The 26,759-nt window shown below is 40.4% G+C and overlaps 3 protein-coding genes across 7 annotated transcripts in view; 2 read left to right on the top strand and 1 right to left on the bottom strand.

The window, feature by feature from the left end:
* Window positions 1–516: 516 nt before the first annotated feature.
* On the top strand, window positions 517–4,896 carry LOC122976356 (transcription elongation factor A N-terminal and central domain-containing protein). The gene is made up of 2 exons (XM_044344799.1): window positions 517–3,664; window positions 3,824–4,896. Exon 2 carries the CDS (start codon window positions 3,829–3,831, stop codon window positions 4,822–4,824), a length of 996 nt encoding a protein of 331 aa, XP_044200734.1. The 5' UTR covers window positions 517–3,664; window positions 3,824–3,828; the 3' UTR covers window positions 4,825–4,896.
* A 3,186-nt stretch (window positions 4,897–8,082) lies between these two features.
* On the top strand, window positions 8,083–14,391 carry LOC122976376 (ras-related protein Rab-9A-like). Of its 4 annotated transcripts, none has more exons than XM_044344833.1 (4): window positions 8,087–8,191; window positions 8,651–8,770; window positions 10,838–10,872; window positions 12,389–14,391. In XM_044344833.1, exon 4 carries the CDS (start codon window positions 12,454–12,456, stop codon window positions 13,057–13,059), a length of 606 nt encoding a protein of 201 aa, XP_044200768.1. In that variant the 5' UTR covers window positions 8,087–8,191; window positions 8,651–8,770; window positions 10,838–10,872; window positions 12,389–12,453; the 3' UTR covers window positions 13,060–14,391. The 4 variants fall into 4 exon arrangements, with proteins under 4 accessions (XP_044200765.1, XP_044200768.1, XP_044200767.1 ...); XM_044344832.1 differs by lacking the exon at window positions 8,651–8,770 and adding an exon at window positions 9,726–9,840; XM_044344830.1 differs by lacking the exon at window positions 8,651–8,770 and having other exon boundaries at window positions 8,083–8,191.
* Window positions 14,392–15,376: 985 nt separating this feature from the next.
* LOC122976363 (neuronal membrane glycoprotein M6-b-like) overlaps window positions 15,377–26,759 on the bottom strand; it is a 42,634-nt gene continuing 31,251 nt past the window's right edge. For both annotated transcript variants that reach the window (XM_044344810.1, XM_044344809.1), the window contains exons 2-7: window positions 24,216–24,402; window positions 22,591–22,750; window positions 21,894–22,062; window positions 19,596–19,669; window positions 19,433–19,498; window positions 15,377–18,211 (exon numbers count right to left, since the gene is read on the bottom strand). In XM_044344810.1, coding sequence (XP_044200745.1) covers window positions 18,059–18,211; window positions 19,433–19,498; window positions 19,596–19,669; window positions 21,894–22,062; window positions 22,591–22,750; window positions 24,216–24,402 — 809 coding nt within the window. In that variant the 3' untranslated portion in view covers window positions 15,377–18,058. The remainder of the gene's footprint in view (window positions 18,212–19,432; window positions 19,499–19,595; window positions 19,670–21,893; window positions 22,063–22,590; window positions 22,751–24,215; window positions 24,403–26,759) is intronic.

Consider the following 26,759-nt stretch of genomic DNA (forward strand, 5'->3'; position numbering starts at 1 on the left):
CACTGTCAAGAGCATTAAGCACAGATACAAAATAGACCTCTATCTTGCTCACAAAGCATGAAAACCACAGCCTTTAACAGTCTATCACGTGTGTTTTTTGCAGCGGCGGCACCATCCTGAACTCCAAATGTGTTAAAAGAGGCGACGTAAATAAAAACACTGTCCTCATCATATTTAATACATCTGATTGAGTAAAAACGCAGTAAAAGTGAAAGACAGACACTTTCTATTGTGGATATTTACCTTAAAAAAACCACATTATGTTTGTGAATACCTTTTATTCTTTTGTGTTGCTTGATGTGCACGCGCACACACACTTGTTTGGAGTGTTGGGGGTGTTTCAGGTTGTGGGGGGTGGGCTTGCAGGGACTTACCATGTTGTCATGAATGTCTGCCCATGAAGAAACTGATCACTTTAACAAGAAAGCCTCCCTCCTCCTCTTCAGGATTTCTCAAGCTCAGGGCGGGGTAAATGTGTGTGTGTGTGTGTGTGTGTGTGTGTGTGTGTGAGTGGGCGCGCGCTCGTGTGTGTGTGCTCATGCGTACACACCGTCAAGTGTGGCGTGGTCTGCACAAGAGGCGGAGACAACAAAAGCAGGATGTGATACAGCAGGACTCCACTTCCTCATAGAGCTCCAATGAAATCAGCACAGTGCAGAGAGCGCCACCTCTCGGCGACTGGGCGCCACAGCGGCGGCGTGCTGGTAAAATTCCATTCCCACAGATAAGGAGCGCACAAGTGCAGACAGGCCGCATTGAAATCATTTGATAAGATACAAGGAGTCTTGAGTGTGTTTTCAGGAATTCCAGTCATGTGTGGTTGGAGGGACAAAAGGCAGGGAGCGCGGTGTGTGTGTTGACTGCTGAAAGGGACTTTTTTTTCTTTTTTTGGTCTTACATATGTCCACTGAAGGCCGAGACAGACCCCACCCATCTCAATCCACACATATAGAAGCACAGCACCCAGTTTGTGATGAGGGACCCTCCTGTGACTGGAAGGGTACATGTTCAAATTCTCCTGAATAACAACCAAAAGAGCAAAGAGCAAACAAACTTCCCCGTCATCTTGAAACTAAAATGTTGCTCATTGCTACGCCCCCCAGAGAAATCTTCAAGCCGTGTACACTTGCGTTCGGAAAGAAAAGTTAAACATTAACGCTGCTAAAAGCCTCTTGGAATCTTCGACTTCCATTTGGAGTTTTAAAAGCCGTCGTTTGAAGACTTGAGAGCCAGGAGCTATTATGCGAAGAGACGCCGTATCAGTTTTCCCTCAGGCCCTCCACCGCTATTGGCCCAAAGCTGCATGAATCTTGAAAGCAATTTTTTAATACAAGATTACAAGGGTGATGTCATACTTCAGGTTACGTAATGACACCCCGCTCATCTATTTACATGTCATGGAAGTATTTGTGTGTGAATAATGACATGTGTAATTTGATGAGAGTGTACTTTGAATTGGGGTGCTGCTATTAAATGTGCTTTACCGAATTAGAAGCTCATTTGGATGTAAAAACTCAAATTCTCATCTGATTTATGTCTAATTTATGTACACAAAGGCAACTAGTTTTACATTAACTATCAATGAAGCCTCTCCAAAGGAACCTTTGTATCACAGATTAAAGAGTGGACTTTTCTTTTTCTTTTTTTCTTTTGCCAAATCCATTTTAACCATAACAGACAAGAAGATATAATACATCCTATATACTGTAGGCAGAATAATTAAATTTAAGTGTGTTGTAGAGGGAACTTTCCTCTAAAGAATTGTGTGAAAATGTTGAGGGCATGAGGGGGGAGCAGAAGAAGGGGAGGGTTGTGTATTTTTCTTTTTCTTTGCTTAAAGGAGGATAGCTGAAGCAATTGGCCGATCAGTCGATAAGTAGATCGACAGCAAATTAATTCATCTGCAACAATTTTGATAGTTGATTTATCATTTCAGTTGATTTTATTTCAAGCAAGAATGACCAAAATTTGCTAAAACTTGCAGCTTAAATGTATCTAAAAAAAACAAACAAACAAAAAACCTTTACTTAGCCAGGAAATCTATGATAAATCATCTCTTTTAAAAGGGAGACTTGGCCAAAATGGCAGCATAAAATTGGTTTCACAAAGTTACACATAAACACATTACTTTACAACAATCACATCCAACACAGCAAAACAGAATCTGAGAAATATGTACAAGATAAATTTGAACATTTCCTGGTTTTCTTTATTTTCTATGATAGTGAAAAGAATATCTCAGGATTTTGGGCTGTTGGTTGAACAAGACAAAACATTTGAGGATTTCAACTTCCTCTCTGGGGAACTGCTATTTTCTTAAATTCTGTAGACCAAATGATTAAAAGTTTATCAGGAGAGTAATCAACAGATTAAACTTGAATAATGATTAGTTGCAGCCCTAGAGGACAGGGAGTGTCTCAGTTTGAAAAATAATTAAACTTAGGATTTTGCCTCACTCCCCACCCAAATAACTTTCATACAGCCCCTAAATTACACTCAGTTTTGGCTGCTATATTCAGTAACATTATGTGTGAACATTTCCATTCAAATACAATTACATGAGTACATATGTTGCCTCTCAGCCGCCCAGAGTATCTATTTTTGTCATTCACCCACGTCACTCTCAAGTATGTGATTATACCAAACTATTTCATTGGCTCTGAGGGCATAATAACAACTACCTGCGTACTAGACTGTCCGCTGTCGGGGTTTTGATGCATGGAAAGATTTCTTGTCTTGGTTCCACAACCATGAATTATCCTAAACACTCGTTCATCTTCCTTCCTCCATAACATATAATCCTACTTGAGCTGAAGACTTGCCTCATCTTGCTGTGAGATACCATCCACTCTCAAATTCTTGTCTGGAGGCCACTCAGCTGTTTGTATGTATAGACTGCATGTTTCTGCACGCCAACATTCAACACTGTAGCTGATGCAAATCCTCAATCTGTATCACAACCATGCAGGAAAAAAAAGGTAAATTACAAGTCACACAGATTAACTACATTTTCTCATTATTGAATACTTTAATCCTTCGACTGCTGGGTCATGCCCTCGACTTTTTCTGTGTTTTGATGCTGAGGTTAATCCAGCTTTGTTGTCATTGTCAGAGCATAGAGAACAGTTGTGGAAATAAACAGTCATCTAACCACAGAGGTGTTCAACATCATGCTTGGTTTAGTGGGAGTGACCTAAAAAGCCAAATACACTCGCTTAATCTTTACATAAAGAGCTACAATGACTTTTTAGCTAAATCACACAGGTGCAATGCCGTATTACTGTGATATTAAGGAGACATTAAGATTTTATGGGAATATTATAGGAAGATTATAAGATTCACTCCATTTACTCAGACTCACATTTGAAATTTGGCTTCAATCTCAACCCCAAACTGCTTAAAGAAAAGCAAAAAACCCTCAAAAAGAGGTGTTATACTGGGCAAATTGTGAGTTTAGTTTCAAGTATATTTAGTCCCATCATAAGGAAGTGATAACCCTTCAAGTGCTCCTTGAGGGTCAGGTTCTGTGAGGCTGCTGCACCATCTAGAGGTCACTTCAGGCAATTTCATAATCTGCAGACACATTCAACATGGCCGCTCCCTTGTAGACGTTTCTGGGATTTCTGTTTGTGTGCAGTTTTCTGCAAACCATGTGGGAGTTCAGGTAAACCAGCACAAACACACACAAAGAAATGGTTTAATATGTTGAATGGTACATACTGCTGTGTAGAAACAACACATTTGATTTGCAGTCAGTGGCATGAGATCATACATCTTTATTGGTCATTTTCTTAAAGATTACTTGACCTTCTTCTCTCTGCAGCCACCATGGATGCAAAAGAAATAGTCCACTGTGCTCTACAAATAGAGAAATCCAGTGCAGACGGAAGCTATGGGAACATCTTGACCCTCCTCGGTGACCTTGATAAGTCACACATCACATCAGAGCAGCTGGAAACAACAGACATTGTCAAAGTTCTCTACAGGCTGCTGAAAACCTGCTCTGATGACGGCGTGAAGAAGGCAGCGAGGTGCTTGTTGTTTAAGTGGAAGAGACAGTACAGCAAAGATACACGAAGTGTGAAATGCACAGAGGAAGGCAAGGATCCTGAGCTCTCCTGCAGGGTTTCTCTACCAGATGAAGGGCTTTCCAAGCAGGGGGATTCCCAATCTAGTTCAGTGCAGACACGTGACGGTGCTGTGGAGAATGCGAAGGCCCCTGCGGAACAAGACGCTCCATCCTTAATGGCTAAAGATGCAGAGAGCACTTCTGTATCTTCTGATTTCTCATCTGTAAGAGCCAAATGTGTTCAGCTCCTCCTTGCCGCCCTCAGCCCTGAACCTTCTGAACAGGACAAAGCTGCAGACCTGGCTGGAGACGTAGAGCAGCACATCCACAAACTCCACACATCCAGTCAGGTCAAATATAAAGCCTGCGTGAGAAGCAAGGTCGCCAACTTGAGGAATCCCAAAAATGGACATCTTCGGCAGGGCCTCCTGTGCGGCTCCCTGTCTCCTGAGGCTTTCGCCCGGATGTCGGCGGAGGAGATGGCCAACGTGGAGCTCCGGCAGCTGAGGGAGCAATATTCATCCCAGGGTGTGAGCGAGAGGCAGCTCCCTCAAGGTGTGGAGGGAATAGAGACGCAGAAGATCCGATGCAAGCGGTGCGGCGGGTCAGACTGCAGGGTGACGCAGGTGTCCCGCGGTGCCCTGTTCCTGCCTGCGTGGGTGCGGCCGGGAGGCCCTGATGAGGACGCAATGACCTTTGTGACCTGCAGCAGATGTGGGCAGCAGTGGTACCACAGCAGCTGGGTCTGCCTCTAAATTAAAGGACAGGTTCACAATTTTTCAAGTCTGTCTTAAAACAACAGTCAGGTGCCCAAATAAACATTGACACATGTTTTTCTTGCTGTAATCATTCCTCCTGTTCATACCGACCATTAGAAGATCCCTTCATAACGCACTTACAATGTAAGTGATGGGGGCCAAAATCCACAGTCCTTCTTCTGTGGAAAAATTTATTTAAAAGTTTATTTTAAGATAATATGAAGCTTCAACATTGAAATGAGTCAAATCAAGTAGATATTGCAGTCTTTTTAGTGCCAAAGTCCCTCTTTTTGTTACTATATTTCCACTGCAGCTCAACAGGGAAACACTGTACAAGGAAACACAAAGGAGGAATTATGTGCTAATGAGACTGTAAATGTGGCAGATATCCACTTGATATGACTAACTCAGACTGCTGGAGCCTCATACGAGATAATTCAGATAAACCTTTTAATAGTCAATATGAACAGGAAGAATGATTACAGTGAGGAAAACCTGTTTCAGAATTCATTTGGGCTCCTGACTGTTGTTTTAAGACAAACTTGAAAGATTGTGAACCTATACTTTAATGTCTAACGATTACTTTCTTTATTGATGAAATATTTGGTCTATAAGTGTCAATAAAATGCCTGTATTGCTTGTTTTGTCCGACCAACAGTCCAAGGCCTAAAAAAATCAGTTCACCATTATAGAAGATAAAACAAAACGTCAAAAAGTATTGACCTTTTAGGAGCTAGATTTTGGGAAATTTCCGCTTCATTAAACGACAAACTGTCGTTGTGAAACTGCCCTATTTTTGTGGTTTTCCTGTTGCCACCGCAGTTGAAAGATTTCATGACTCTGTGTGAGTTGAGAAAACCTTTTACAACATGTTGGCTATCAAAACTTTGTGGTCAAAGCTTATGAGTGTTGAAAGGTGTAATATTTCAACTCAGAAGTGCTGATATGCGTCAACAAAATGGAGACAAAAAGACGTTCTTACAGCCTGTTGGATGCTTCTAGTATTTTCTTTAATACTGAAACGGGAGGAATGGTCAGAGGAATGCAGAGTGGAAACGAACGACAGCATTCTTGCAGTATGGAGCGCATACTGGTGGTTGAGACAGTGAATATTTTAGGATTTATCTTGCATTTTGCATGTCTAAATTTGGACTCTTAATAGAAAACTCGCCATAAATCCATTACTATCTTTCTCCAGCAGGCAGAAAAGCTGAGTCACTGCCTATTGCAGTTGCAGGCTGAAACCACATCTTTTTAAGAAGTAGCTTTTGTCATCCTCTTCCCGCTGAATCATTTCCTGTCTCCTCCACTCTCTCTAATTGCCCTTCAGTTTAGCTTTACTTACAGTAGCTCAAGTTACTGCTTTTCCTGGCTTCTCTTTCTTACATGAACATTTTCTGGTCAGAAGAAAAGCCGCAGAGGCCTTGACCTTTGCCCTCACTGATGTATAATTGTGCGTATTCTGTTGCACTTTTAAAAAGTAATTCTCAGCATGAATTCTGGGTAAATTCTTTTTTTTTTAAAAAAGAAGAAGAAACATGCTTCTAGCCAGCTACAATATCCCATTCATTTGCAGCAAACTGAATCCAGTAGATGAGACATGTGACCTTAGAAAACGGTGAGCATGTGAGTCAGTAATCTGCCGTTCCGAACTGCCTCTGGGACGGAAATCCCATGGTCCTCCACTCTCCATGCATTTAGCCAACGTGGCACAATGACTCATTTACACGTCACTGTGACATCATATCGAGGGGCCTTTACTGTACAGGCCAAAAGCTGTTTAAATCACTCATTAAATGTATTTAAATGTAGTTTTTTTTGTGTGTTAAGCACTTGTGTTCCTGTTTTCAATCCACATCAGACTGTATAGGCCAGTTATAGGACATGCAGCAAATATTAGTCACACTGTGAGGCCAATAGTTCTGCTTTCATGTCACATGTTTGTAGATCTCATTTTGGTGTAAAACTTCTACATTTTTGAACTGAAAGTGCATGAGATGCACACCTCCATCATGCAAATAAAGCTCCTTGAAGTGGATTTACTCTGTTCTTTATTCTCTTTTCTTTCACCGTTTGTGTTCCTCCTGTTGAGAATGTTCTTCGGCGCAAATCAGAGACATCCAAAGATAAAATTCCCCTGCAACGAAAATCCCCCTCTTCGTGGTTAATCGAATGTCATCAGATATGGAGCAGCTGTATCTTGTCAGTCAGATACAGTAGGAGTGTGGCTGTGTAGTATCTCTCTCTCTCTCTCTCTCTCTCTCTCTCTCTCTCTCACTATCTCTGGCATTTATCTGTCCTGTGTCCGCTCTCAGATCCGCTCACTATCTTGTGGGTGTTGTGTTGGATGACGGCTTTCACCCTTTAGGTCATGGTGGCCTGTCAAATCAGTTGTGTGTAATCGTCATCGTTCACACACAAACAGATAAAATATACTTGACAGAAGTAAGATGTTGGAATTGTCATATATGAAGTGTCTAGTTTACAAGAAAACAATTTCAACCCACTTTAATAGGCATAAATTGTTATAATCTTTGCACATTAATGCAGGGCAAGAGCATTGTACAAGGAATATTGCAGTAATATACAGTTTATATCCCACACTGTCAGGTCCTTTGAACCAGTGGTTTCCAACTATTGTCTACACACTACTATTATATATTATATGGGTTATTTTGACCCAGTGTTACAAGCTTTAGCTAAAAACTGACACAAATTTATAGTTTCTTGTACAAAACGATGTGCATATGACATTCAAAAGATACACAGACATTTAAAAGTTATTAACAATCAATAACAAACTGTGATGTGTAAGTTTAAAAAGAGTAGAGTAGATTATAACAAGCTGTAGTTTGAGTAAATAACCCTAGAGTTAAAAAAAAACCCAAAACACTAAAACTGGGTCAAAGCAACCCCTTGTCTTGAGTGACAGTAAGTTATTTTGAAACATTTTTTAACTTACTAAGTGTTCTGCATGTTTTCAGTCATACATAATTTGACTAGTTTTAATGTCGACCTAATCTTTAAATTTTAGAGCCTTTAATTCAATAATTCCAAAAGATCAAACACAAAATCAAATGTGGATGCACATGTCTGACCGCATCCAGGAAAGCGCATGATGAGTGGAGGATGGTTTTCAGCCGGAGGGACAAACTCTCGCGAGGTTAGCGTTAGGATTGTGTATAGGTTATTATTAAGATATCGCGAGAGTTCCACCCTCCGGCTGATCCAATCTAGCACCAACCGTGACACACTCGGGTCATATGAGCGTCATCAGCGGCTGAGGGTCCAGAGAACTGCGGGGACACCATCCGGAGCGCCATGACACCGGCTGACAGCATCACCCTCCCGGGATGAATGACAGGTATTTAACCGCCACACCGACAAGTACAGTTAACTGAGAAAGGAAAAGTTTTATTTCAATGACAAAAAATGTCCATTTGCTGTCGTTTTAACCCGCCGGTAAAGTGGCGAGTGTGCAACTGTTAGCGCGTCCATTATCGGACAGCTGCAGTTTGTGGAAAAGCTTCCATTATCGGACGAATCCAGCGCAGTCGTGCTTTTCCCCATAGTTTCCTCAACATTTTGACGACGACATAACACAGGCAAGCGATTTTTCATATTTAGACACCTCAATGCACCCGTAGGCTAGTTTTTGTATCAATAAACGTCTGTTTTTTAGGTCATTTTATGCTAACTGAAATCAGTCAGGCGAGTCTGCTTTTTCACAAGTTGTCGCGGTTAACCACTTGTATTTTCCATGATGTTGTATCCATCATTGCCTACATTTCCACATTTTTTGAACTCTTTTTTTTTCAACAAGAGTGGAGAAAGAAAGTAGAAGTAATGCTGGAGAAGAATAAAGGGGAGTAACAGATGGATAACATTCACCATGATCGACTGAGTGTCCGAAAATGGATCCTTTCAAGCTCCATTAGATAAAGTATTACAGCAAACAAAGCTGTATTTATGATTTAATAATATTTTCAGTGCAAACAGTTAACTGTACTTTGATTTAGACGTTGGCAAAGTTACAAAGTAAACTTTAAAATGCTGTTTTCGACCTTTTTATCACACTGTTTGAGTTTCCTGTTTCCTATCAATAAATCTGGTTTATTGATAGGAAGCATGTTATTTCCTCACCCACAGCAGAGGTGTCACCTGACCAAACTCTCCTACCATGTCTCTCTGTTATCCTGCTGATTTAGCATATCTGTTCTTGCTCTGCATTTAGAAAACACCAATAGAAATATTGCATTTTGTGGACCTAAATCAAATTATGTGTTTATATGTGATTTTTATTGGAAATAATCCAGCAGAACAGCCTCCTCTTTAAATAGTAGCCTGCTGCTGAACCAGGCACATGACTCCTCTGTGTGTGTGTGTGTGTGTGTGTGTCTGTCTGTGTGTGGGTGTGTGTGTGTGTCTGTCTGTGTGTGTTCATTCATTCCTGCTCTTGTTTACAAATGTTAATGCTTCCCCAGAAGAAATGACAGGAGCGTCGCTGGAGTCTGTGTTTTTAAAGATCCCAAGACAAAGACATCATTTACCAGATTTTGTGTCTTTAGGCTGAAAATGCATCTTGCTGCCAGTTCATGTGATAGCGCAGCCTATAAGCACTGAATCCCAACTCAGGGACTTAACTCGTCACTTCATTCAAGTCTTTAATGTCTAATAAGATGTGGATTTGGTCAATCTTGTCCTAAGACATACATAAGTTGGATAACTCTAGGTGTGAAGAAATACTCCACTTACAAAATGTATCTTCGAGTGTGACATAATCACCCGCTGTAGGCTTGTAGCGTGACACGGGAGTAGTGTATTTAGCCACAGTGTGGAGAAACTATGACTGAGCCTGAACGTACAGATTAATAGCAGAGTAATCGATTATGTTGCAGGAGCTGATTTAGAAGCATTGCAACTATTGTGAATCCAAGTTGACTGCAGCTGCTGTCCTCTGTGAAGCGAACGTGAGCGGAACTTTTTACAGCCACGTTTCAGGCCTACAAGGGGGTAAGAATTTGTTAGTGGAGAGATAGATTTTTGTGGAGTATTTCTTGAGAGTGGTTGCTGTACATTTGGCTCCAACACATAAGTTTAATGCATGAAGAGAAGTATTGATACCAGTATTTGTTATCCATTAGAGCTACAATGAGTGGATTCATCTGGGGCTGCAACTTTAAAAGGCAAAATGTTACAAAATAGTGAAAAACTTGCATTCATAATTTCATAGAAGCCTCTGTGATGTCTTTAATTTGCTTGCTTTGTCTGACTAATAGTCCAAAAACAAAAGATATTTGATTTAGTGTCATGTGTGATAAAGAAAAACAGAAAATCGTCACATTTTAGAAAGGCTGGAAGCAGATAATTTTTGGCATTTTTGCTCTGACAGTGGTTGAAATGATTATTCAATTATCAAAATAGTTGCTGACTCATTTTCTACTAATTGTTGCAGCTCTAAATGGATCAATCAGTAAATTAACAGTGGATTCATCTGCGACTGTTTTGATAATCTAATAATTATTTAAGTTCTCGTGTTTTTGACTGTTGGTCGGACAAAACAAGACGTAATCTTGGACTCTGGGACTCGTCCTGATTTGCTGACGTTTTACAGACTGAATGATTAACCAGCAGATTAACCGTTAATGAAAAAAGTCATCAGTTGCAGCCGTAGCAGCCACTCGCTTCCTTACACTGTGACAACCAGTGATGGATGAGTGAGGAGACGCTACAATCTCACTCTGCTCCATCTTACTATCTGAACTGTGATGGATGAACTGATCCAAAGCTCCTCCTCGCTCGCATTTAGAACTCCCACCTTCCTCTCAAGAGATTTGTTCTGGGATGTGGGCGGAGTGAAGCAGTATGTAAAGTATGCAAGTGTGTGGTACGGGATTAAATTTGCACTTAAATCCGCATTTTTTCCAGCTGAGCCTCTTGAGTGCCCTCGGCCACTTGGAGATCTGTGGAGTTAAATAATCTCTTTTTCCTCTCTCTCTCTTTCCTTCAGATTTTAAAGAAAATGAGCCGAGTGCAGACATAACGGTGAGAAATGGTTTCAAATGCTTTTGTCTGCTGTTGACCGTGTTGAATGTCATCACTTGTGGACGACTCACTGGGTCCTGTGATCAGCGTCCATGTGATGCACAGCATGGATCGTTTCATGCATACAGTACACACAGTGTATGAAGTTCATTAGTTGCATAGTGTAATGAGGGGGCTGAGGCTGTTTAATAGGATTAGCTAGTTGACTGACTTTAATTAGTGCGAGTGTGAGGAAAAGATGTAAACAGTCTGCATTAGTTTTTATTTTTCAGTTGGGGATAAAGTGAAAGTTGGCTGAGAAGTTTGTTCTTATCTCAAACACAACTTTATCTGTGAGGCGTAAGGTACAAACTCACTGCAGTCACTACTTAATTAAATACCAACAAACCCAGTGTCAGACTGACTGTCGCATTGTCTGACAAAGACCTACTAACATTAAAACTGTGCTTAAGAAGAACTCTGCTTGGTTTCAGTATGAGCTGTTTCCAAATCACTCATACATGTAAGCATAATAGTTCCCTGTAAGTATGAGTATATACACCACATAGACAGTATGAACACCGCACTGTCAGAACAGTCCCATAGTGTTCTTTTAGTGATTTAATTGAATGAGATGCTCTATCAAATTTACTTACTGAATATGAATCGTTTTGAATTTGCTATGTAAATGCTGCCATTGTTTATTGAAACAAAAATTGCAAAAATTATGAATTATTTTAAGTTTGGATATATATTTCTTGATTATAACACCTTTTTTCAATAATTCTGATGGTGTAATTCTTGATACGACCATGAGATGGTGCCAAAGTAAAGAAATTTAAATATACTACACATGTTGGCGGTTATACGCAAGATGCGATATTCAAAGAACGTTTTGCTAGATCATGTATCTGCTGAGCTTGAATGTTCATTATTGACCTTGGAAAGTGCAGTTTAATGAAATTCTTAGCAAAAACGCCACTTACTGGAAAATGTACGTAGCTTTCAGCCACATGTTGTGGTTTAACTAAATAAACATGGTCAAGTGACTTCATGCTATGTTTTGTCAAACAATATATTTGCTATTTAGCTAAATGGCTTCCTGAATATTTTGTACCTTTCTTTTTGCTGATAAAAGAGAAAGAGCAGATAAAGGATTCAAGAAGTCATTTGTTAGACTCCGTTAGAATAGCAGGTATTTTAACAACTTGGACAACTATTGGAGCCCAACATTCAACATACTAAATAATATACCCCAGTGTATGGACTGTGGTAATACTAACTAACAAAATTTACACAAACACAAAAATAAACAGGCTCAGACTGAGTCTATCATGGTCTAACATAGCCATTAAGTATCACTATTTAACATAGAATAGTAATAATGCTTTGAAAAACATTTTTTTAAGGGATTCTTTCTCAAAAATGTAAAAATAAAATGTGGAGAAAAATATAGAGATAGATAAAACAAGATTGTAGATGTGGTTTTCTGAACTTTTTCTTTCTCAGCTGATTTCAAGTTTTTGTGCCTTTGCAGGTGAAGGTCCTTTCGTCATTGTTGGTGTCTCCAAACCCTCCGTGCAGCCTAACAAGCCTTCAGCCATGATGTCTAAGTCAGCTCTCTTGAAGGTGATCCTTCTGGGTGACGGCGGCGTGGGCAAGTCATCGCTCATGAACCGCTACGTCACCAACAAGTTCGACTCGCACCTCTTCCACACCATCGGTGTGGAGTTCCTCAACAAGGAGCTGGAGGTGGACGGCCACAGCGTCACGCTGCAGATCTGGGACACGGCGGGTCAGGAGCGCTTCCGCAGCCTGCGCACGCCTTTCTACCGCGGCTCTGACTGCTGCCTGCTCACCTTCAGCGTGGACGACGGGCAGAGCTTCCACAACCTGGCAAACTGGAAGAAGGAGTTCACTTACTACGCTGACGTCAAAGACCCAGACAACTTCCCCTTTGTGGTGCTTGGCAACAAACTGGATGTCCCCGAGCGGCAGGTGTCAGGGGAGGACGCACGGCAGTGGTGCCGCGAGAATGGCGGACACCCCTACTTTGAGACAAGCGCCAAGGATGCTACTAATGTAGCATCAGCCTTCGAGGAGGCTGTACGCCGTATTCTGGCGTTGGACGACAGAGCTGACCACCTCATCCACACCAACACAGTGGACTTGCAGAGGAAGACTCACTCTGAACCCAACTGCTGCTGAGTGGAGATTGTGACCCAGCAGGAGCTCATGTGATGCTCCTGAAGTTGACACATACTGTATGTCTGAGTGTGGTTTGTGACTCTGCAGAAAGAGGAACTGATGGCGTTTGATCAGCAGCTACATGATCACTTCGGTTAGACTTTTGACCTGGATGACTTTTGTAATCCAGTCTTAATGTTTTTAGACCAAAACTGACAATATTTTGTGCCAATGTTCAGCATTCACACCACACAAGGGAGAAAAAAACTTTTTTTAATCTAAAAAAAATCTGATGTCTTGCAGGTTTTGTAGACACATTTGTGGTCTGAGACGAACTTCAGTTATTTCTGAGGTTGACGTGAATGACTGAAAATGGCATAAAATGGCATAAAAACTAAACCAGCTTTAAAGTAGCAACAGTTCTCTGATCACAAAGCATTTCAAACTGCATTTTGAAAGGTGAAAAACCAGTTTTGACGTCACTGACAGAGCTGTGGCTGCAACTTTTAGTCCACAAAAAGAGAAGTGCTGTGATTGTGTTCTGCCCATAGAAGCAGATGCATGACTCATATTCAACTACAATACAGCAATAATGCTATTCACTCTGCAGAAACCGTACAGCCATGTTTACAGCTAAAATAATGTGTCCTATTTAATGCTGATTGTCCTTAAACAGCACATTAATTTAACAACATGCAGTCTTTTAATACATAAACTATTAGACAACAACTAAATGTAAGTTATTAATGTTTTTCTGGTGCTGGTAAAATGTTTTTTGTATAAAACAAGCCAATATTGTCTATTAATTTTAGTTGAGATATATAAAATGTTAATTTTCCATCTATAACTCAAACTCTTCATGTACACTATATATAAAGTACCTAAAATGTGTGCATTGTCAAACAAATACGAACCTTTAAATTTAGCCACTACCCATGTAGTAGATGAATGAATGAGAATGTCTACTGTGTTACATATTGCCCATTACTTTGAAATGCTCGAGATTTTATAATCTAACATTTTTTAGATATAGATCTTTTATTTTCTATTCTGTAGTAGCCTCTGTTATGTAATTTGGAGTTTCCCTGAAGAAGAAAAAGAGCTAGCATGAGACTCCAAACAAGAGGTTGATATTGTTTTCACCTGTATTTAAGTATGTTTCGATCACCACCCCTTCTCTCACTATGAAAAATGGAGAACACAGATGAACTTTGAATTGCTGATGTAAATTTCAGATGACTCATAAAAACACACTGTGGGCGTGTGTGATCTTATCAGCACCACCTTCTTTATTAAGGAAAATGACTCCCGACATTTTTAACACTGGAAATAAAACAGTGGCTGACAACAAAACTGAAGAAAAGTGTCTTTTCTGTCTTATTTAAAATTACTTAGTTTTGAAAACCTTAATTTATTCCCTCACAATAAATACAGGAGTGGATAACAAATATATCTTTTAAAGAGCAGTACCCACTTTATCCACCAGATGGAGCTCATGTATCATAAGTTTGAAAGACTGAGGCTTGACATGCTGGCCTTTCTTCATGGAAGACATTTTGACAGGTCACAGTATGAAAACCACAGGTGTAAATAATAAAATTAATGGCTGCTTCAGTTTCAGGCTCCTAGTATTGTGCATGCTGGCTCACTGTCACACTCATGACTTACTGGGACACTCAGTGTCATTAGTAACACCTGTGCTTTTCTTACAATGACAAGTCAGGAGTATCTGCTGTAAAAAAAAATAGGCCTATTCGTGTATTTAGCAGACATAATGATGCTTGTACATGCCTACACACAGCTCTGTGAAGAGGTCTAATCAGATAATGTAAGTGAGAACACCTGTGTGGGTGGACTCTGGGGGGTTAAAACTTCACCACAGCAGTTCATTCAGTACTGATGCAGCTGTAATGTTTCAGATTAAATGTAACTGATGATGAACTTCTTAATGGCTGTTTGGAAAACCAATTCCTTCTTTGCTTGGAAGTAAGCTGACATATTTGTCTTTAAAAAGATCTGGTCCATATTGTTGACACCTGTTGCAACAAAGACTTTATGACTGCATGAGACTAACATTAGAAACATGTTGGGATTTCAAATGTATTTAATTTATTAGATAGAACTTTGTCAATGTCATGCAGCAGTAAAATCAATACAATTACCTTTGATTTTTTTGCTGACTGTAAATGATTTATGCATGTGCTAAGCAGTTGTGTAACAAGTGATACCTTTTTGCATTTTCCTTTTTGATTTTTACTAAGTTTGCTTCCATAAAAAGGAAAAAAAAAAAAAGCACTTCAGAGACTCAAACTCAAGAACGAGGCGGGAGACAACGGTGTCACGATAATAAAAAATATCGGTTTTACTAGAGAAGGTTACAAAAATCATCACTATATAGGAGTCATAGAACTATTTCCAACTTAAAAAAAAAACATAATGAAACACCTACAGGGACTACAATGCCATCAAAGTACAGTGGAGTTTTTCTTTAGAAAAGAGTGGGTGAGAAGGTGGGGCGGGGGGAGTGTGGAGGAGGAGGAGGAGGAGGAGGAGGAGGAGGAGAGGAGAAGGGGGGCAAACACCGCCTACCATAGTTGTCAGTACAATTGACTACACATCACCTGAAAAACTGCAAAGACACAGTCATGTCTCCTTCATGCAAATAACAAGGAAACGACAACACCCTGACACGCATCGTCTTATAGGAAATTGAAGTTTGCCTTTACATCAACCTGGCGGCAAAGCACGTATATTTATCAAACATAACACACATGGCAATATAGTCCTTTTTTATACAGAATAGACAGCTGCACACATGGACAATACTGACATGCTTCATCTCATTAAAGTTCAAAAAATTTGTCTTCTTCAGTGTTTTTTTGAGGGTTAACTAACCAGTGATGATCGGTATAGAATATAGTTCATGATTATGAAACAATATCTGATTATAAAATTAACGTATGAAAATTCCTGACTTGTTTTATTTAGAGTGTAAACATCCAAAACAGTCTCTGTGGCTCATATGAGAGGCATGACGTTAAAAAGAAAAGGAAAAAAAAAAACAACAACAACAAAAAAAAAAAAAAAAGTGACATTTTCCTCAACTCGCGTGTTGACGAGTCACTCATTTGGCCGGCCAGCGAAAAAATAAGCACAAACAAGATCCATAAAATCATTATTACTGAATCACAAGAAGAACTCAGCTGCCCAAAACTGATAAAACATTAAAAATCAATTTCCATATTATTATTTTTTTTTCACATTTTAAAATGTATACATCACAAGCACCTCAATCCATCATATCATATCATGACTGCACTGTATCCCTCTCACGACATATCATTGAAGATGTTACATTACAATTATTATATCAAATGCAGAACTAGTATTTGAGTGCTAAACACATATCTCAAAGGGAACATTTACATATATTTGTGGAAAAAAAAAAAAAAAAAAAATTAGAATAGCATGTCAAAACACTGATTGTGTTCTCCCCGTCTGGGAGATGGTGTAAATTGAGATCTTTTAGGGGTGATTCGACTATTTACAGGTGAACTTCAGTCGCGAAAGGAGGAATTTTAAGAAAATGAGAGAACAGGTATTTACTGTATAATCCACGCAGGACAGCGTACCAATCAGGTGACACAACGTATTCGGTGACCCATCAGATTCTGTGACCTGCGGTGTTAGTTAGGTTTAGGCATGAGGAGTGAGATGTTCAGGTAAGAATATCAGGGTAGGTCACAGAATCTGATGGATCACCAAATACAGTGTAAAAAAAAAAAAAAAAAAAAAAGGTTAAGTGCTTTAGATGGTGAAGTTTCGGAAAGGAACACAACTGGATAAAGTCAGACTTGGTTTGATACCTGAGGTGTGTGTGTGTCTTTTATGTTGAAAAGACCAGGACAGATTTGTCATGCTGCCGCTGGTGACGGGTGTAGCAAAAAAAAAACTGTAAAGATCTTAAAATTAATAGATTGACATTTTGGGAACTCGCTTTCTTGCCGAGAGTTAGATGAGAAGATTGAAAGAGTGGCATCAATCTTCTTATCTAACTCTTGGCAAGAAAGCAAATAAGCGCGTTTTCCAAAATGTTGTACAATTCCTACGTTTGCTACACCTCTGGTCTTAAATTAACTGTGTTAACCTTGGTAGATAAATAAACTTCATGTTAATGCACAATAATCCTTGAGATACTACATGATTTGAGTCTTCTAGGTATTTCTGTGAGTGGGAGGTGGGGGGGGGCGGGGTGCTTTGTGTTTTTTAAGGGATTTTAACTGTCCCTCATTTTTTTGTTTTTTAAATAGTGCAACAACGTATTGAGCATTAGCAATAAAAAGTTAAAGATGGAGAGGAAAGTAAATGAGAAAAAAAACCCCTAAAACATAAGAAGAAGAAAGATCGTTATAGTACCTGGCATACTTTTCAGAGAGTATTAAAAAAAACAACAACATTCATACACATTCGCACAATATATTCATATTCATATATATATGCATATAAAACACCAAAAAAAAACAGAGGAAGTTGGTCGCTGCCTGGCTTCCCTGTGGCTGAAGCAGACAGTGAATGTTTTTTTTTAGGCTGTGAGGAGCTGTGTGGTCGAGAGGCTGTGTTGGCTCAGGGCGCGAGGCCATCACAGCCGGGGCCACTTTCACGAGCCGCCGCCCAAAAGCACGGACGGGGGGAGGAGACGCTTCTGAACCGATGTACCGTACCTGAGCTCGACCCCCGGGGCAGGGCGAGCCCTCCCTGTTCTGAAGCATCTGCCTCCGTCTGGGCCTGCCGTCACTCCTGATCCTCGATTCTCTTCCCTTCTGGTGTGAGTACGCTCCCACGTTTCTAATAGACATCGTGGAAGGGAAGAGGATGGAGAATCAGGAGGTTGGGGGGGGACTTATCAAACATGACCGAGGTGGTTTGTTTTAACGGAGGGAAGGGTGGGCACTGGGTGTTTTGGGGTGGGGGTTAAGGTGTGGAGGGGAGATGAGTGGTGGCGGGAGAGGTTCGCTTGTCCTTATGAGTAGGTGGAGGAGTTCTGGCCCTCCTTGGAGCGCGCCTCAGCCTCCAGATCCTGGTCGTCCTTGGTCTTGATGTCCTGGTACTCGTGCGTGGAGACGGCGCTCTTCAGGTAGGCCCAGTTGGCCGCCAAAATCATCAGATAGTGAATCTGGAGAGAAACACAAATTTTTTTTTGACTACTTTTGGGACAAGAAACAAAATGTGCAACAAGGGACTGATGCTGTGTCCAATTTCTATATGACATATTACTGTAGACAGTATGTTCCATACTTCTTGTCATTTTTCCAATCAAACTTCTGTGCTTCAGTTCCATGATACATATTCATTCTAAGCAGGTTTTGAGTCTGTAGCGTGTTCATTCGAAAAATGGCAAAATTTATAATTAGAACATGTTAGAAAACCACTGTTTTATCACGATGATTTGTAAAAAGGAAATGGAGGAGCTGCCCACAAGTGGAAAAAATGAATTCAATTTTCAATGGTGGTGAACAAAAATAGCTATAAAATTTTAGTAGAAACATGAGCTACCACTTAAACTCCACAAAGAGAAAGAATTTCTGCCACTATAAACAATTTATTTTAATGTCTTTCAGCTGTGAGTAACCCCACCACGTCCTTCATGCTTTGCTTTGTGGGACAAAAGAGTACAAAAAACACATTTTTTTTTAGTATATATTCAAAATTTTTTGAGCACTACATATTTAAAACCTGCAAGTATGGAATTAGGACGTAACGTGAAACGTGGAGGTTTTTTCGTCACAGAGCAAGATCACAGGTGATTTCACTAATTAGCAGTCGTCAGTGAAATCACCTGGTAAACCTGGGTCGAGTTCCGAAATGCCCAAATTTAGATAAATGGTTTTTAAATGCATCTGACATCTGAGAACATCATGAGAGAACATTACAGGAAACATGTTTGATGGTACAAAACTATCACAATGAATGACAAAATCTCCAATTTGCTGAACCAGTGCAGGAAATGTTCATTTTATACAGATTTTCCTACACTCAGTGGCTTATTCCTTGTCTGTTTACTATTCTGTTTATCCTTCTACCTCCTGAAAAACACATTACGGAAGGCTTTCAGGTGACCCAAGCTTATTGCATTTTTCAGTATCTCCATTTCCCTAAACACAAAACAAAAAAAATACGCCTCTGCAGCTGAGAAAAAAAAACAAAACAACAACAACACTGACCCTCTGTACGCACAGACACACAACAGAGGCAGGCTGCAGGCTAGAATTTCAACCCATAGGATGACATACTGCCAAACATGAGAGGCGGAGTTGCTATGGCAACAGATAAGCACGCCATGGCAACGTGCATATTTTGAGAGGCCACATTATCAGTGGGATCATGAGACGCTTACCAATGCGATGACAGTGGCTCCGGCGCCGGCTAACGCGACAATGTAGAGATGGTAGGACAGGTAGAACTGTGAATGAAAAAGAGATTGTTAGTGAAAGGACATGAGAGATAAAAAAAAAGAAAAAAAAAGGATAAAAAAGAGGTCCAGGTCAGCATCCTCTCACCTCGCTGGTGTTACAGATGTCTCCCAGTGTGGCTCCGCAAGCTTTCCCTGGAGTGGCGTTCCAGGGAATAATACCTGCAGGATCAGAGAGATGAAACGTCACCGGACTGAGGTCGCTCTCTCATCTCAGACAAGAAGCTTTTTCCTCCCCTGAGACTGTATGATTAAAGGCATTATGAATTAGGCTTGGATAAAGATTAAAGGAAAAAGGGCTGCCTCTGGGGGAAATATATGGGTCATTATTTGGATTCATTTCTTTACTGTTAAAACATATTTACAGACTGAATAGTGAAGGCTGAGACTTAATTTAACTCAGTCTATCTGTTTGTTTTAGCCTCTTTACACATTCTTATTTTACTTATTATTCTTATTATCATCATAAATAAGACATGACGCCTTGCAAAACACAAGAAAGTTATCAACCAACTACGTCTCCTGAACGGCTGATAATAATTTGAGGGCTGCCAGTAATTGGGGTTAATATTTCATACAGAGTAGTATAGTGCGACTGCCAATGAAGCATATGTGATCCTCATCCTACTTTGTAAGCGGGCCAGCTGTCCTTCAAATGTGGGTCACATACTGTACATTAGGCCATCAAACAGATAACTAGATATGCAATCACAAGAGAGTGTTACTGTGCTGTAATACTGCATAAAGGTGGATTTTCGAAGAGATCCAATCAGGATCTCAATAATCTAAATGCATTTTTTGACCTTTCGCTGTGACAGCAGCTGGAGATGAATATGTGATGTTGCTTATGAGGGACAGAGAAAAAGAGTGAAGGGTTTTTGAAACTGTTTTTTTTTTTTTCTTTATCTCGCTTTGCCCCACATTTAAACTAAATGTGTAAAAGCAGTGTCAGAGGCACCAGGAGATTCTTTTATGTGGAAACTTAAAAGCCTTCATCGCCGAGGCTGGCGGACATGTTTGAGCGCAGACACCTTGATCAAGGGAATTTCTCTTAAACTTTGAAGACATGTTGCACAATGTGTGACTTGATCTTGTCTATTTCGCCTGTGAATCAAAAATGCGAACGGGATATGCAACAGTGTTGCACAGGGATAGGAGTTTATTTCATTTTACACTGCGTGTTTGTGCTTATTTATTTGAACAGACAGATTTCACCTGTGACCATGTTTTTGCAGTTAGCTTCATTAGCATAAATTTGTCATGTTTTTGTATTCAGCTGATGCTCTAGTGTTAACTTTCAAGTGTTGTTGCTGGTCATATTGTGCCTGTTTGTTTATTTTAGGTGTTATTTGTGTTATTTCTATAACCTTTTTGCAACTATTTTGATTATTTCATAATGTATCTGAAGGATCAAATTGTAATTTGCAATTTTTTTTAATCACTTGACCATGACGCCAACAGGATCTAATACATTTTGTGCCTCATGAAGACCCTTTGGAGTCAAATCGTTCCCCTTTTTTCAGTCTAATAAAGTTTTTGGAGATTTAATTATTAAATCCAGTGTGTGAATATTCCTTATACTCCCCAAGTGTTGAGAACTCAACAATGTAAACTGACCAATGAGGTTTAAAGTACTCTGCAGTGTATTAAAAAGGAGCAGAGCTTTAGCTTTATTCAGTCCAGTTTAAATGCAACATATAGTACTTCTTAGTAAAAGAAACATCACATTTCCCATAAACCCGCGTTCAAGCATGAAGCTGCGACCTGATTTTGAAGGTAAAAAAAGATAAGAGCAGTGAAAAACTGATCTTTATGTGAGCTGACATGCCGTTGAAGCTGCACATGTAGGATACTGAGCCACAAAAAGTAACATTACTTATTAATTTGTACTGTAAAACTGTTTTTTTAACCCAGTTGCCAAGCCCCGCCCGTCACAAATTCTGCTCCTGCACACCTGATACAATTAAACCACAATGTCATCCTTAATGAGGTCAGGTGTGCAGAAACAGAGCAGGAGCAAAAATGTAAAGGACAGGCTGGCCTTGATGAATCGAGAATGAGCTGATACGCACTGTTAGGAGGCTGCCAATCTTACTGTAGCAATGGTTTATGGTATTTATTAGAATAAAATCAAGTTTTCTAAACATTTACAGGCACTATGGGGAAAATACACCCTGTAACACTGCTTGATTGTTTCAAAAACAGCTCTGGATTTCAAAGAACACATGACTTTGTGTTGAGATATAATGAAATTTCTGCTTCTGATGCTAATCTCTCACATTTTATGTTTCAATTACACCCAAAGATCATACATATGGGTAGAAATGATTTGTATAAGAGACAGAGAGACCCTTTGGTAGCTCCAACGTGTGTGTATGCCACTTACCGTACTGCCTAACGTCCACACAGATGGAATCAGGCGAGGTGATGTTGGAATCAGGAGACCTCATGGCAGCACAGGTATTCCACATGTTGAAAAAGAGGAAAACTGGGATCGCCGTAAAGCCGAAGATGGCGAGGAAGGCCAGGGCGAGGATGTAGGTCAGGAACATGAACTGGAGAACACGAGAAAGGAGAGATTTTTTTTTTAATTTTGTGAGCTGCATTTCCAAAGAAGTAGGTTAATATTATTCCTTAAAGATCACCACCCACCACACAGATAGACACACAGAGTCCATGTTTAAGCTAATGTTACTGGACATCTGCAGCAATTAGAGTAATCAGGCTAGAAAGGACAAACTGTGCCAGAGTTGCCCTCAAGGGCTCAAGTGGGAGTGTTTGTGTGTGTGTGTGAGCGTATATCTGTCTTCCTTATATGTGTCCATAAATGTATAGAGGTGTGTGAGCACTGAAGTGTTGTGAATGTGGCTCTGCAACACGTTTATGATGACCCTTAATGTCCTGGCCTGTAAAGCTTAATGAATGATTGTTTTCAGCCTGTAAACACTAATTTAAGCAGAAACTCTATAAAATACACATCAAAGTAATTAAATCTCATTTAGAGGCTTTAATCTGGGAGCGTAACTGGGTCAGTGGGTGTGATGATTTGCAGCAGCTGTTTGTGTGCGAGTGTGTTTACGTACGAAGGCGGTGATGCAGCGTCCACAGACGGTGGTCTTGAAGTCGCTCTGCAGCTCCTTCTTGATGGCGCTGGTGGTGTAAAAGCCCTCAGCCAGCAGGATGATGGCGTAGACGAAGAAGAAAGAGGCGATGCCGTAGATGATGTACTGAAAGATCTGGATCCTGAACACATACATGCAGAAAAGAGAGGACGATGACTGAGACATGTATTAAGACGTACAAAGATACTCTGCTTGGAACAATAATGTGTGTCTGATATAGTTTTTCCCGCAAAAAAGTACTGTATAATTACCATTTTAAAATCCTTAAAGGTATACTATACAGGATTTTCCACTAGCAGTGTGTGGCGGTGTATTTATCTGCAGGGACTCTGCCCTCTGCTTCTTTTCTTAATATTTTGTTGTGTTCAGGACGCTTCTGGGCATCAATCTTTGGGCAGTGGATGTGCAGCCCCCAGCAAATAACAGTGTGCAGGGTGTGAGGTCGGGACTTGTAGCGACCAGGCTACATAACCGCCATGAAACAATCAGGAAATAACATTTTATTTATCTGATTCATGGCTTTGTTCCCGCCAGCGACACTTGCTCTTTTCATTCACTCTCTAGCTAGCTCGACCACCACTGCTCTCTCACTGTCTCTCTCGCTAGTTGGGGCCAATTTTAAATGCTGTGTGTTTACAAACATCAACTGACAAATCCTGCATAGTGTACCTTTTAAAATAACATCTACTCCTTCTCCCTCATTAAATATTCCACAGTCTATGAATGTGCAAATATATTCATGGTGGCGCACAGCAGTGCAGTGGCTCCTCTGGCTCCCGGTTATGGTGTAAAGAGTATTAGGGACTTTTAATGTGAGTACGTGTGCAGATAACATGACCAGTGCAACTAGGCCAAGAGGATACAGCCTAATCGAACTTCTGAACATTATGAACAACTTGCCCACCTCAGTTCTACCAAAGGTTAGAGCAGCGCTCAGCAGACTGCAGCTCCTGAGGACTCAATGCCCTGCGGCAGCAGGCTGGCATCGCAGACTACAATAGCTCAGAGGCAAGAGGAAGCAGTGTGCATGAAAGCAGAAGAGGGGTTAGCGGGCCAGTCTGTTAGCCAAGCTAAAAGTTAATGTGACCAATCCAGCTATTCCGTTACTCTTTCTGGTCATCAATCTCTCACTGGATAACAAACTGAGACCAAGCTTTCATCGGCAGATGAGGAACTGTTGTATTTTCCTCGTGATGGAAAGTTGGCTAAACAGTAAGATTCAGCTTTTCAACTCAGGTTGCTAGTCTTCAGTGGAGATCGGAATCAGCTGGAAAACCCAAGGAAGTAGACTTTGAGTATAATTATCTTTAAATGATTGGTTCCTTTGATTTGCGATGTAGGAAATCCTGCCTAAATCCTGTTTTAGGGTATTCTGAGTCACAGCAGATATTGTGGGAGGCTGGCTGATTAATAACTAAAGGGGTACCACTAGCATATTCTGGTCATACTGTTGTTTCAATATGTCAGTAAACCAATATTGGTGCCAAAAGTTCAACAATGATTCATCTTTTCTAGAAGTTTGCCCATAGTGGAGCGCAAGATTTTGGCTGATTTCAGTCACAGCTGTTGTCAAGATAAGGACTTACACCATGGTGAGGGTGGCGTGGTCGGTGGTGACCTTGGAGAAGTGGTTCTCTAGCATGGTCAGGGTGCCGGTCAACGCCACATGGCCGCAACCGCAGAACAGAGCCACGCCTGAGAAGCAGAGGATAGTAGCCACCAGGGAGGCGTAGGGCACCCCACCCAGACACTTGATGCAGCACTCGAAGCATCCTGCAGGGGGAGACGGAAAGAGCGGGGTTAATTCACAGATAAAAGGCTCTCCTGTTGCATTTAGCTGCAGGAAACTTGAGCAAAAAAAAAAACGCTTTTAAGGAAGAAACGAGCGTCAAATAAAGCACACTGCTGCAACTTCATAAAGTGGCTCGATCAGCTCTGGTGATGACACTCACTGCAACACTCGACAACCTTTTGTCCACTGCTGTCTGATTACTCTTGCATCGTTCACATTCATACTGTGAGTGTGAATCAAGCATACTTGCTGCGAGAGCACCACTGCCACACTCACTTCACAGCCTACAAGGGAAGAACAACATTTCTCCCTGTCAGGCATGTCGAGCGGCTAATCATAGCAGCTTTCACAGTTAGTGCGCGTTCACTTTGAGCTCAGCTGGGAGTGATGAATATTACATGTAAGCTGCGCTACAGTACACACTCGCATCCTACACGGCTCCCTTTTGTCTTTAAAGAAACATTTCAAAAGTTTTTTTTTTTTCTTTCTCATGACCAGATTGCATGAATAACTCATGATTTCATCCTAAATAAATGATTTCAAAATGAATGACATTTTCTAGGGCATCGGAAAAGTCACATTTAAGTGGCACTAGACGAGTCGCACCTCTAAAATACTGAGATGGTGTTACTCTTGCAGGTGAATGGGAATAAAACTGACTCTATGCTTAATTTATTCTGGGTTTCAGTGCAATTATAAACTGACAAATGCGACATTAAGCGCCTGACATATATTCTTTTCCATCTTTCTTCAGCATTTTCTCCTATTTCACACCCCCAGAATGATGATCAATGATCTAAAATTATCCCTTATGCTCAAGCAGTTTCTACAGAATGATGATGATGATGACGAATTAGTACATTTGTTTTCCATTAACCGCGGCAGCGCGTGAAGCTTGTCGAGTGAGTTATGAGCTCGGGATACAGGTACGGGAATCGCAGCGCATCCTGCTCCCATCAAAGTCAAGAGGATGAAGAGTAATGAAGAGGAGGGAAAATAACACATTGTATTGAGCACAAGAGTCGCATCTTATATAACGCCCCGTTAAAAATAGCTCCTCCAGCAAAGCAGGAAGTTACTCCGGGAAGAAAAAAAAAAAAAAAAAAGACAAAATGAACTGTCTTGTGTGTGCCACTTTGCTGTTTCCATGACAACCTGCTCCAATTGGCTACTCTGAAGCATTATTATTTCATGTTAAGAAGTTTGTTGAATCTAAACATTTCTATTTGTAAAGGCTTGAAAACATGATTGACCGCAACACATATATTTCAAAACCTGTAGGTGCAGCTCTGCAGACATGAAATTATCTGCTCTGACAGCCTCGGCTCCTATAGTGAAACCATGAATGAGAGAATAACACACACTTAGGGCCAGTTATGGTGCTTTATGATATATAGTGTATATGACAGGTGATCCTGTGAGAACATGAGATTCACTCTAACATCCACACAAGCATGAGTTAAGACCCTCTGACAGATTTTATCAACATCAAACTCAGTCAATGGACTCTGACAGCTGATGACATGAGGTGATATCCTTCCACATAAAGCAATTAAACCACACACACATACACACACACATACACACTAATACTACATCTGGCTTTCCCAAGCTTTGTTTGCTGGACACATCATAAATCCTCACTAAACTACAAGAAGAGCATCATTTTATTTTATATCGAAGTAAAAACCTTCAGCACTTCCACTCCTCTGTTTTTTTAATCGACCGTTCAGGCCAGGTAGTGTTACAAGCCTGTGTGGAAAGTCGTTATTGATGAGTTTAAAAGAGCAGATTGATTTCTGCCCTCCCTAAGGGGAAGAAGAATAATCGATAGTATCACTGCTGGGAGAAAAAATGTTAGCTTACTAAACCTAAATGTGGTGATTTTCATGTTTTATCTTCATTTAATGGATCGTTTGTCCTGTCGGTTGAAGTACAGACCTTGTAAACTGTTTGTTTCCTGAAAAGCTGAGGTTTTAACCTTTTTACTCCTAATCTGAAGGCTACAAATTCATATGATATTGCATATTTAGCCATGCGTGGCTTTGGATAGATTGCCATGAAATTTTGTAAAGACATCCATTGTCCTCAGAGGATGAATAGTGACCTCAATTTTCATCTAATGCCATCATCGCATCAAAATTTTAATTTGTCTAATACTTTGATTTATGACCAAATACCCGCAAAAATTAATGACATTCCCACTCGTGTCTCAGCTTTTAGTGTTTAGTGCTGTGTTAAATTTGCATGCGAACACGCTAAACTAAGAGACATTATGCCTGCTAAACATCAACATGTTAGCATCGTCATTTGAGCCATATGGATGCCATGATAGTGC

Source organism: Thunnus albacares, chromosome 24 (genome assembly GCF_914725855.1).
Source record: "Thunnus albacares chromosome 24, fThuAlb1.1, whole genome shotgun sequence".
Lineage (NCBI taxonomy): Eukaryota > Metazoa > Chordata > Actinopteri > Scombriformes > Scombridae > Thunnus > Thunnus albacares.